The sequence below is a fragment of the Pollicipes pollicipes genome, unplaced genomic scaffold (genome assembly GCF_011947565.3).
Source record: "Pollicipes pollicipes isolate AB1234 unplaced genomic scaffold, Ppol_2.1 Scaffold_2555;HRSCAF=2994_pilon_pilon_pilon, whole genome shotgun sequence".
Lineage (NCBI taxonomy): Eukaryota > Metazoa > Arthropoda > Thecostraca > Pollicipedomorpha > Pollicipedidae > Pollicipes > Pollicipes pollicipes.
In genome coordinates, this window is record NW_023596136.1 from 12,021,065 (window position 1) to 12,033,417 (window position 12,353).

The following is a 12,353-nucleotide window of genomic DNA, read 5'->3' on the forward strand; positions in this document are numbered from 1 at the left end:
TTGCATGTTCCTTGTTTGAAATAAAAGTGTGTGGAGGGGATCAAAGTGTGCTAGCTGTACGTGATTATGTTTGAAACACAATACGTGCCAAATTCGTAAATTTTATGACATGTCGGTTCTTATGTGAAATTATCTACGAAGTCCCGAGTTAGATGCTCAAAGTTGCTGATGACTATGGCTGGTAAGTTCCCATGCGCCGGGTTCGTCAAATCGCGCATTCCGTGTGCTATATCAAATGATGGTTTGTTTTCCGGCTCATGTTGACGAGCTCGAACTTAATAACGATGATTTCGTATTGATGCAAATACAAATGCCTGGTTTGAATGGCATGGTGTATCTGTGAAGCTGTATTTATGTGATGGGTCTATCTGTATAACAATAAAGCATAGTTTTGAAGCCAGTCTAATTGTTAGTCTGCATCTGATGAGCTGTCCTGTCACATGTATCTAACTCAGTCCATGCCAAATGTTGCAGAATTTTAAAATGACTTTTGAGTGAGAAGTGTTTTGTGTATTTTGTGCTGTCTGCCTGTGCATTTTGATAATTTTCTGAAACATTGATTTCCTGTTCATCGTGACGTACAGTGATTGTATTCCAAACGTTTCATTGTCTGGATGTACTGTGTACATGTATTGAAATTTTTGCAGTGATATCTGCTATGCCAGACATGTGTGGGGTACTGTGCATTTGTCATTGTCTGGGCCTCAATGATATTTTCTTGTAGTTGGGGTAGAACCATATATTTCATCTATAGCTGCTTTTTGTGGTGGAATTAGTTGAAGACACACTCCATATTACAATGGACTCTAGTTCCTAAATGGTCTAATGGTCTAAATCTTCTAACTAAGCATGTTTTGGAACCAGGAACCAATATGTGGTTCAAAAATGGAATGACGAATGGAACCAATAGGTTAGCAGAACATTCCTCCTACCATTTCTTTGGCAAGAATCAGGCTGCCTCAAACAACTAGTTGACAGCCCTACTGTGCTTTGGGGCTTGGATTGCAAAGTGAACAATTCATGAATTTTTCCCTTGGTGTGATGAATTTGATGTGGCCTTTACACTTGAAATCAGAAATCAAGAATTGACTACTGTTGTTTCTTGGCTACAGTATTCATTTCAATATTGGAGCACAAAAGAAGGGTGTTGTTGGTTCTTGGATGTTGGTTGATGGTATTGATGAGGTTGATGTGGCTGGTGTTTAATGGGAGAGTGCCTTCTTCACCTGTCTCCAGTTCCACTGTAGATCCACTGTAGTAAATCATCACACAAAAGCTACATTTGCATGCAATAAACTATACACAAAGCCTCATAGATTAGATGAGGTCATTTAACTAATAAATGAGCAATGTGACAATGCTAAAAAACTGTGGATTACTAGGCACACCTTAAAAACTTTTCATCAGCAAAAGTTTTAGTTGCTAAATGTAAAATGATTCCCAAATTTGTGGGTGAAGGTAATCTTTGTTTTCTGCTAAATCTGAATTGGAAGAGGGGTTTCATTGCATGACACCTGGTAGCTGCCATTGACTGTGTTGAAATAATTGCCCATGTGGATGTCAGTATTTTTTGTAATAGTGGCAGGTGTGTGCTTGTTAAACTCAGTATGGTAAGGACATCACGACCTGTTTCAAGTCAAACTGACCAAAATGATGTACATTTGCACTGCTGGACAGACTTGAAAGGATTACTTTGAGCGTGATCAGTCATGAAATGGCGCAAATTGCAATCCTGAAAGTGAAGCCAATAGCTTCATATTTTCAAAACATGAGGTCAGATTGGAGGCTAGTGGCCTCAAGTTTGCATGTGTGTAGCTGAAGTCAAGCCTGTGGCTTCTAACTTAGGATATGTTAAGGCAAAGCCAAGCTAGTGCATCGACCGGACATCATGAGTTTGAGGCTAAAGTCAAATTTTGTGTACCATGTGGTTTTCAAGACCAAATTGTTTTGTTTCATCCAGTGCTAGCAATAAGGTCAATGGCTATATGGTTTATGCACTAATAATGTGTGCTCATAATGTAGATATAAGAACTATGGGCCAATAACAGTTACATTGTTAGCATGCATATGTGACTCCTTATTGATGGACCAATCTTCTGTTCACTTATTAGCTGATAACTGATGTACTTATCCTTGTCACATTTACTAGCACCAGTTCAAGGCATTGTAATGCAAGGCAACCTTGGCCTTACATCTGGGGGACAGGGAGCCTTACAGATTAGCCCTGTGTTTTATTTTCAGATACTTTTGGAAGATTTCACTGCAACTACTGTCAGGAGAACATCAACGGGCTGAGGATCAAATGTGTGGAGTGTGAAGACTTTGATCTTTGCCTGCAGGTAAGAGCAGAGAAGTGAGTGAACTGGGTATAGCTGAAACTGCCTTGTTGTGCAAAGCTGCATATATTTGAGAGTGTCAACAATTCACAAGAACCACTGTCTTCTGTGTGTGTATATGCTGTCTGATTTAATTCGCTGGCTCATTTGATGTTTGAGAATCCTACCAAAAATGGATCTATTGCTGGCTTGGAGTTCATTTGTGATGGCAACAGTGCATGATTGGTAGATTTTATTGGTGATGATAGCAAAAAGGTGTCAAAGCAGTTACCAAGGTGTGTCTGTGGTGCTGACAAGGGATGTCCGTAATGTTGTCACGTTGTTCCGTGTGTTTGGTGCACCCTTGACCGCTGTCCAGGGGTGAGGCCGTGACGACGGCTACAGCCCGTCAGCGGGTGGGCGCCGTCGGTCGCTGTGTCGGCGTAGCTCGCGATGCGGCGCGGGTCGCATTCCCCACCTGTACGCTGGTGCCAAGCCGGAGCCGGCGTACGGTAAGTCGGTGTGGCAGTTTCTGTAACCTCTGTAACCTCTCGTCATGATTTTGCAGTGTTTCTCCTGCGGTGCAGAGATAGGGAAGCACAAGAACAACCACAGCTACCAATTCATGGTAAGTGCCTTAACAGTATTGATAGTCTTGCAACTTCTTGTCTTGTCTCAACAAATCCTGCAACTCGTATTGAAGACAGATCGCTGACTAGGTCTTTTTAATTCGGAATGCCAAAGTAATATGATAGGCCTTTGCGTAGTTAAGTTGTCAAGCATCCTAGGTTGCGAGCTGCATGCGCTGTTCAATGCTCTGTGTTCTTGTGCGGTATCGAAATCGCTGCGACCTTGATCATGAATGCACGTACCCCCGCTTCAGGATCCGGGCAACTTCACCGTGTTCAACTCGGACAACGCCTGGACGGCGAAGGAGGACGTGCGCCTGCTGGACGCCATCGAGCAGTACGGCTTCGGCAACTGGGTGGACATCGCCAGACACATCGAGAAACGCACGCCCGATGGTACGCGCCATGTGGCCGCTGGTGTGATGATGGATGTTGTGTCAATGGGGTCCTCAGGAATCCTTCAATGTTGTTGACTACTTCCTGGTGCAGTGCGTGGTCTTGCAAGTATGTGAGGGTCGTTATGTTGCTGAAGCTCGGTATCAAGTTGAATTCCGATTACGATGAAGGCGTATTGCCTTTTCCAGCCTGAACGGGGTTGGCTGATTGGCTATGGCGATTGAGCCGGGTTTGAGTGTGTGCTGTCTTTTTATCCAAGAATATCTGAGTACGAGGAAATGTGCGGAGTACGGAGCGGTAGGCGCGTGTTGCCACGGATCGCTTCGGAAGCTCGTCAGACATCCCCGGAGCCGCGTACACACCCCGCCACGCTGACCGTGGGCGCCGGCCGACGGTCGTCCCCGCAGAGGCGCATGACAAGTTCGTCACGTACTTCGTGAACGGCGTGACGGGCCGGCTGACGATGCCGCCGCTGTCGGAGCTGCAGCAGCTGCCGGTGGCCGTGGACCACACGGGCTCGGACTCTGGCCCGCTCTCTCCCAGCCTGACCATGTCGCCGGGCCTAGCGCCGCTCCAGCTGGAGGGCGATCAGGCCGCCCAGCTTGGCTACATGCCGCTCCGCGACGACTTTGAACGGGTCTGTCGGCAGCCCCGCGGGGGCAGGCGCAGGCGGGCCAGGGACGGCGTGGGTCTGCTGAGGACGGGAGCTGGTCCATCTGACGCGCCCCGATCGTGGAGGATCTTAGCCACTTGCCTTCCATTGTTAACTGGGTCTTACAGTCTGCTGGTGCGCAGGCCTGTTTGTGTGTTTGCTTTATATATTCTTGTTTCAGTCTTTTCATTTTCCCTTGCACAAGTTTGTGTCACTAGCTTTTCGACAACGCACTTGTTTCGTTCATATAGTCTTCTACCTCGCATAGCTATCGCTGAAAAGCTGTTCCTCCAGCAAATGCCTGTTTTTGCAGGAATACGACAATACATGCGAGACGCTCGTCTCGCAGCTCAATATAGGCAGCGTGGAGGATGAGGACATCGACGTTGGTGAGTGAATGTGGTCGTTATTGTCCGTCGTTGAAATGATCCGCCGTCAAGTCACTAGTGGCAGAATGATGAACAGCGCGCCCCGGTGGCGTTTTCATCGCGAAACATCCGCCGGGGTGACGCATGCCTTTCAACCAAGGAAAGGTTGCCTTTGATTGCAATGGGGGGGGGGGGGGAGAAGGGGGGCTAGTCATTGTTTTATTTAGGACATTATTAAGATACCCGATTAATGTCATACATGCTGTAGGGCTTCAGTCAAATAAGTGTAGTGACTCGGTTTACATACATTCGCTATGTGTAATCAAGAAGGCATGTTTGTGTGTGCCAGTCTCGTTAGTTGAGGGATTTAGTTAGCATAAAGGTCGGCATACATAATGCCATAAGCCCGTCCGCCTGTCCTTCCATTAAGCAGCCTTCTCTTCTCCACATGCACTGCCCACTACAGTCCTTTTGGGGCTTGACGCAACGACAGAGCGGCCGCGTAAGCCCCGGCCTGGCTATTTCGGCCCGGCCCGCACCAACGCGCGTAACGTCAGCTCCCCCCGCGCGTGACGTCATTCGGCCTCCTCCGCAGCGCTGAAGCTGGCTCACGTGGACATGTACGTGCAGCGGCAGCGGGAGCGGGCGCGCCGCAAGCGCGTGGTGCGCGACTACCAGCTACCGGCCGCCTTCTTCGATGAGCTGAAGAAGGAGGCGCTGCTGCAGGTGCCGGGCGGCGCGCGCATGCCGCGCCGCCGCCAGGACAAGGGTCGCACGCTGGCCGACCGGCTGCGCACGCTCGGGCAGTTCCTGACGCGCACCGAGTACCAGCAGTTCCACGACAACGTTCAGGCCGAGCGAGACCTGGTCTACCGCGTCAAGGAGCTGATGCGGTGAGCCGATGGTGTATCCCATGAAGACGCCACTGGGCTCCCGGTCGCTGTGTATCGCTCTTGTGTTATGGTACGCGCCAAGCAACGTGCTGTCATCGAAGAGCATACGTTTTCGTAACGATTATGCCATTGTGAATCATCATGTGGACGTGACGCCCCCTGTTGAATACCTTGCTATGTGAACGTAGCACAGCGGTGACGGCACGCTCGCCGCGCCCGCCTCCGCGCCGCCGTCGCGGGTGCCGTGACGCGCCGTGGCCCGGTGTCCCCGTCGCCAGGTACCGCCGTAACGGCATCACCAAGATCGCTGACTGCGTGGAGTTTGAGCGCGCACGTAGCCGCCGCAGCGCCGAGACGGACGACCGGAAGGTGAGCTCGGCGGACGTGTGCTTTCGCGTGCTCGCCCTCTCGTCCTCAGTGCTCTCAGAAAGGGTCCTGGTCCGGCTTTTGCAGCTTTGGTGGCCAGAAAAGACCGAGTGTTATGCATTCAATAAAGCTGCTGGGTAAGACATAATCTGGTTGTGTATGCATATATATATATATATATATATATATATATATATATATATATATATATATATGTATGTATGTTATGTATGTATGTATACTCAGGTGCATCTGCGCGTTCTTTTATATTCACTTGTTTTGTTATTTTGGCCTTGGTTGTTACTTTTCCCAGCTAGTGTTGCATGAGGAAAACAACTATTCATTGCAATTTTTGTTTTTAAGCCCCTTAGTATGCTTTGTCATGTGTTTATGCAGTTTCTTTCCGCGCAGATATTTCGCACAAACCTTAATGTGCCAACTTCCCGTCAGATTTCCGTCTTGTGGTTGTTGATTTCGTGTAGGTGTATCCTCAAATTGTATCCTGCTGTGACGATCATCTGAGGTCCTGCTGTCAAGCGTCGCTTTAGCAGGCCGGTCGGGTATTTAGGGAAGGGAGAATATGGACATGTTCGAACCAGTCCCATGTATTTGCCTTTGTGAGGAGTAAACATGTAATGCTTCTCTGAATTTGTCGTGGGTGGCCAGGTTTCTCTCCACTGACGTCTACCGGTAATGTGTGGCGGCACAAGTTGATCAGGGTGACGGGAAATGACGTGGGGAGTTTAAGGCATTATCACTGTCGTGGGTATCACGCGGGGTTCATGTTGAGAAGCTCTGCTAGAAGCGTGCGTATCATGAAGAAAGTATTTGAAGTGTCTCCTGCCTGGAGCGCTGAAAGCTGTTGCAACGTCTTGAGGCAAAAAGCCGGATTGAAAGAGCTTAAACCAGCCGGCATTGTCCTTGTGCGTTTGTTTCTTCATTGGATATTGGGTAGTGGCTACTATAACTAGGGTAACTTAGTATCAGAATTCATTCCCTGAACTCCATTCTTGCGTGATCTTTTGTTTGTAGGGTATGTTATGTGTTAGAGGAGAGTTTTGGCATGTTAGCACTCACCAATCAACAAACGGCCGAACGGAATAGGCAACTGAACAGAACAGACTAACACTTCAGTACTGTGGGACCGCGGCACGACTGATGATTGAAGAACACGGAAATCTGATCACGATAATCGGGAGCTTTGTACACGACCACAGCCAGTGTCATTCGGCGTCCAAGCTACAGATATATGTTACGAACTGGTGGAATTCGCTCATTAGATTTCACATTGATTGGTCACAAGGCGGCATTATGGTTGTGTCCGCACGAACTGGATATGTACAAAACATCCAATGCTTCCCCGTACGCAAATGCAGTACCTACCTGTATTGCCGGATTGCCGTGGTTAAAGTTGTTTGGCTGCAACACAAAAGGTAGCTCAACGACGAACGAATGTAAACAATGAAATGAAGTGATAAACTTCAAGGGAATAGGATTCATCAATCATTGGGGCTCACTGGTCGGCTGCGACGTGCCGGCCAGGCTCAACACCTCAGGTTTGGCTCGCAGAATGGGCATGACTTCTGCGAAGCAGTCCGTACAAATGAATTCGGCTCGCTCGGAAATGAGTTAATGTGTGTGACAACGCGCGCCCGGGTGGCCGGCTAAATACCCTTCGCTCGGGTGGGGGTCAATTTGCCCCCTATGAGATATCGGGAACTAAGAAAGCTAGAGGCACCAGATTTTTAGCATGTGCTGACCTGTACGTGACCTCACTTAGGCCAAATTTTGAGGTTCTTAGGTCATGACCTGCAGGTCAAATAAGGTCAGACAAGGTCAAATTCTAGGTTGGTTTCCAAAGTGCCCCCACAACCTAGATAGCTGTTTCTGAGCAAAAGGTCTCAACCTCATTCAAGGTCAGTGACATTTGACCTTTTGCAGGTCATAGTGACACGCTGAGTTTTGCATTTGAATAAGCGACCAAGATTACGCTAGGCAGTATGTTCCTAAAAAGAAAATGTCGACCTGGGTCATCTTAGGTCAGTGACCCATTATGACCTTGTACAAGTCAATGAAAGATGTATAATGCGGTTCCTGCCATCAATAAATTCGAAATGAGCACCAGAAACTATCCCATGCAGCAAGCCGTAGAGTAATAAAACAGGTTTGTTTTGACCTCGGTCTGACCTTGATATCTGACCTTAGGTCAACGTAATTTGCTCATTCAATAATTGTTTTGCCTAAGAAAGGATGCCAGAGATGTATGACTTCGTCAAACACCCGTTGTTACATCAGATTGAACGATTCTCTAGAAATTGCCGTCGCTGAAACCATGGCCTGACTTTGACCTGTCATAGGTCAGCGACCTTACAAGGCACATTTAAATTTGTTATGTCAAGCGGTTTGCTATTCAATTGACTACAGCTATCAAAATTTAGCGTGGTTACGCCGCACCGTTCGGAAACCATTTCGGAAAAACCTTTGGGGGGTCAATTTGACCTTCCTACCCCACCCGGGCGCCTGTTAATTACCATATATATATATATATATATATATATATATATATATATATATATATATATATAGCACTTAAGTCGATACGTTGCGGGTTTCATCTCTACAAAGCCTGTCAGCTCCCAGTTGGACAAACCGTTGTACCAAGCTCAGCGCGGAGGCACAAACGCTGTGACGTCCGGGCGGTGGGATCTGCAGGATCTGCACGTTTCCATGACCTGCTCTGGGGAAAGTTCAAAGAACAGGTGCCGTCCAACGTGGGTAGTTTTGACAAGTCGACAAAGCAACAGTGTATTACGTTGGTGACCGGATCAGGTGCGCAGAAACAGACGAATGAAATGACTGGCGCGCTTCGGAACAAAGGCGCAGATTGCAAGGGGGTTAGTGTCTTCGGAATGCTCGGGTTTATGCTCAAAGGTTCACGAACGCGTAATTTTCCACTCTTCGCACATTCTTTATGCTGCATCCCCTTCACAAAAAAGCAATTCTGCTAAATGATAGGGTATGATAGCTCTGATACGCGGTGAAATAAGCAGGGCGGGTGTTTTGAGGCCATGGCAAATGTGTTACTTTTCGTTCTTTCTGATTCCCTGCTTTTCTGCTCCCTGTCTTTTTAATGGAATTTTTTCGCCCTGATGCTCAGATTCAAATCGAAGTTTTGCGTGCACAAGCTTCATAGTGTGAGGATGTTTGCTGGTCTTGAGCAGACGAGACGGTCAGCAGCATCACAAGATTAGAGGAACGGGAAAATTACATCACAGAAGGGAGGTTGAAAGCACAATTCACCACATCCATAGCACTGACAAATTGACAGATATAAGCGAAAGCAAATTTGTATTGATTTATAAGCGAGGAATTGTTGACCGCAAAAAGGGATATGAACATGGCCGCTCCTTCCGTATTTATTTCATTTCCCCGGCAAGCATGTTAGAGCGCTTGGCTGCTCGAACAAGTCCGTGTCCCTTCCTGTCCTGCCCTCCGTACCTGTCCTGTCGCTATGGGGCCATGGAAGGGCTCACTACACTCCGCGCTGTCTCGACGGGCGGCCTCTGCCGTTCCGACGACACGCCTGTGACGCTCCGCGGCGGCGGGCCTCTGGGGCGGGAGAGCCGGCGTCCGTCCCGGCCGACCCGGGCCCCCTCCCGCCCCGGCGCTGTGCGGTGGCGCGGGCACCTATTGACCCGGGGTTCCGTCTGTCCCTAGGCCCACGACCCTGACGAGAAAGCGCAGCCGTCCGGGTGAGTGCAGCGCCACCTGGAGGTCCCGGGCGGCGCACGATAGAGACCAGACCCCGCTCAGGGGGCGCGCGGGACGGGCGGGTGGCGGGCCCCGCGGCAGGTGATGGCGTGTGTCCGGAAGGCAGCGCTACCATCCACTCTGGCCGCAGGACATTGCGTGGGCTTCGGCGGTGATATACGATTAGCTTGGCGTCCGGACGTTACGTATGAGGTCCGCAGCACGGCAGCCGATCCGCGTAATGTCCCGTAGTTTTGGCCTGCCCTCCCGGAGAAGCCGGTCAAAACGCTTTCGTCTCCGATCCCTCCACCACCCTCCTCCCCTTCCATTACAGCACCGAACAGCCAAAGATTGCCTGCCCCGCATTCTGTCGCATTTGTAACGGCCAACCCCTCTGTGCTTGCAGCCCATCAAGCGAAAGAAGAAGCTCCTGCGCTTCTCCCGAAAGAAAGAGCGAAACTCCCGCTACTGGCGCTTCATCCTGGCTCAACGCGCCCTGCTCGACCAACGGCAGCAGCAGCAGCAGCAGCGGCAGCGTGAGCAGGCCGGCGGCCGCTGACGGCTCGCCGGCCGGCGCCACCGACGAGCCCGAGCCGCTGAACGAGTCGGCCGGCTTCCACCTGCTGAGCCGCGCCGAGAAGCGGGTGAGGCGCCAGAGGACCGGCGGCGGGCGCGGAGAAACGGATGGGAGGCGGAGGGAGCTGGGCAAACGCGGGAGACACGGGTGAGAGGTGGGAAGAAATGACGAGAGGTGTATGAAGGCTAGTGGGAAGTGCGGAGAAATGGCGGGACGTACATAGCTAGCCGTCATAGAAAGACGGCTGCGAGTCGGGGAACAGGTGGGTGAGGCGATAGTGAAGCCAGACAGGGGACGCGGATGTGAGATGCAAAGAAATGGATGCGAGAAACAGAAGAACAGACTAGAGGTGGAGATTGCAGCTAGCTGCTATGTAGATAGCAGGGGCGCGGTTGGCGAAACAGCTGATGGGCTGCCTCAGGCAGCCGCGGCCGGGGCCTTCAGCAACGACCTTTGCGGGGTGGTTCTGCGGGAGGGAATTGTGCGACCGGGTGTGGTACGGTCAAAACTCCCTGCTTGGCTGTTGACGTTAACCACTGCGCGTGTGGGAGACCAGAGGTACGGGGTTCGATTCCCCGCAGTGTCCGCCCTTCCCACCAGGGTGACAGGCAGGCGACGCCATATAGCCCCAGCAGCTGAGTGCGCCATAAAGCCCCAATTGCACACATCCCTACTTGGCTGTTGACAAATGACGAACGTGGCGCATTGCTGTCGGCATGTTTTTGACACTGCCCGTCGTTGATTGGTCATTCGGAAAGCATCTGTCTGCGAGATGCGTTTAATTTTCGTCTGACAACAAAATGTCACTGTCAGTGTGTGCAGCAGAGCAGCAAGTGATCTGTGTCATGTAACTGCGTGCAGCAGGGGCAGCTGATTGTCCGTGCTTGCACACAGTTCAGTGGCTGCGTCCGTTCGCGGTCGGCCTCTCCGCTGACTGACGCATGCCCACCCGCCGCCCGCAGCTGTGCGCCCGGCTCCGGCTGCGCCCGGCCAGCTACGTGGCCTTCAAGACGGGTCTGCTGAGCGACCAGCTGCTGCGGTTTGGCGGCCGGTCGGCGCGGCCCCGCTACCCGGACGGCCTGGACAAGCAGCACCGGCGCCAGCTCGTCTCGTTTCTGGTCACCGCCGGCTGGATCACCGCCTGACGCGGCGGTTGACGCGTCTCGGCGCGGCTCATGTTCCAGACGTGGCCGAAGGGACGCTTGCACACAGGGATAGGTGGGCGAGTTGCCGGCAGCTCAAGGAAGCGCTGCCCTGTTCTCAAGTGTGTCGTGTTGTGTGTGTCGTGTGTCGTGCCTTTACGTTTAGGTAAGTGTGGACGAACGGCGTGGATTCAGACTTCATCGGATGTATTTGTACTTGTGTATTGTGCATGCTGGAGCGTTGCACATTCTCCTGCTGATCGGCGTGCTTCGTACAAGCCAGCATGCAGTTTTCCGTTCTTTCAAGATGATGCAGAACTCCATGATCTGTTCGGGCTTCCGATAAGAGCGGGCAATCAAGGTGGATGTGCCTCTATGAGAGCTGTGTTTCTCGATCCTGCTCGCGAAATGATCTCGAACGCCATAGTGTTCGTGATGGAGCGGCCAGTGCCTTGGGGCCGTAGTTGTCCGCCACATTCCTTGAATTTTGCGGCTGGATCGAAACCTTGTTTGCTCTCTTATTCCTCAGAATGAGTAACCATTGGTTTTTGTAGGCACTGAATGCAAGACGGCGTTGTGCATCGATGCCGTGTATTGGAGGTCTTCTGAGGGCATTTGCAGTTAATACATTGCTAAAATCGGACGTTTTTTGCGGACGGCCGTGACGCTGACTCCCACCGACGCTCCATCCTGAACGGCTCGGACCGAGGCGCCGACGCGGCGGGGATGTGTCGAAAAGACCACAGTCGAGCTTATTACGCGCCGTTTGATGCCGACCTGTCTAAAGCAAACTCTTGGTTTTGCCGCGGGCCGAGTAAAGTTCGGATGCGGTTTAGCTAAGTGGCGTGCGGCCCGAACGCTCCTCGCATCGGACATGTGAGGGCCGCCATGGTGCACTGAGGTGCCTGTTGGAGGGGAGCGTTAGCCAACCTCTGCCCACATAGCACAGACCGACGCATGCCAACCTGCGGCTCTGCCCAACAGCTTCCCGATGTAGAAACTGGAACCGGAGATGAGCCTTGGCTCGGTGTTAGCTGTCGAAGGTTGGTCCCGTGATTAGTATCGCCGCAAATATTGAAAGCCGAGACCATCAGCGAGAGGATTTCATTCCGCGACTAACATGTGTGGCCGCCGCACTGTGAGGGCCACTGGCATGGAGAGGCCCGTCTGCGTACCCATGGTGACCCAACGCGATCCAGCTGCTGTGGCTCTGATTGGAACTGCCTTTGCTGAATCGAGGAGCGTTGTACAAGGTGCTCAAAGCG

The 12,353-nt window shown here is 51.2% G+C and overlaps 1 protein-coding gene across 2 annotated transcripts; it reads left to right on the forward strand.

Annotated features, from left to right (window-relative positions):
- Positions 1-11,729, forward strand: LOC119110623 (transcriptional adapter 2-beta). Of its 2 annotated transcripts, XM_037234527.1 has the most exons (11): positions 1-181; positions 2,242-2,339; positions 2,884-2,943; positions 3,199-3,340; positions 3,748-3,977; positions 4,306-4,381; positions 4,956-5,253; positions 5,532-5,622; positions 9,337-9,371; positions 9,776-10,013; positions 10,909-11,729. In XM_037234527.1, exons 1-11 carry the CDS (start codon positions 169-171, stop codon positions 11,089-11,091), a joined length of 1,464 nt encoding a protein of 487 aa, XP_037090422.1. In that variant the 5' UTR covers positions 1-168; the 3' UTR covers positions 11,092-11,729. The 2 variants fall into 2 exon arrangements, 1 of the variants encoding a protein (XP_037090422.1); XR_005095520.1 differs by lacking the exon at positions 9,337-9,371 and having other exon boundaries at positions 10,909-10,994.
- The last annotated feature ends 624 nt before the right edge of the window (positions 11,730-12,353 follow it).

What these genes read in the sequence shown, in the direction of transcription:
- LOC119110623 (XM_037234527.1), top strand. An exon ending in ACCACAGCTACCAATTCATG is followed by an intron (nt 2,944 to 3,198) that starts GTAAGTGCCTTA and finishes CCCCCGCTTCAG; the next exon opens with GATCCGGGCAACTTCACCGT. An exon ending in TGAGCCGCGCCGAGAAGCGG is followed by an intron (nt 10,014 to 10,908) that starts GTGAGGCGCCAG and finishes CGCCGCCCGCAG; the next exon opens with CTGTGCGCCCGGCTCCGGCT.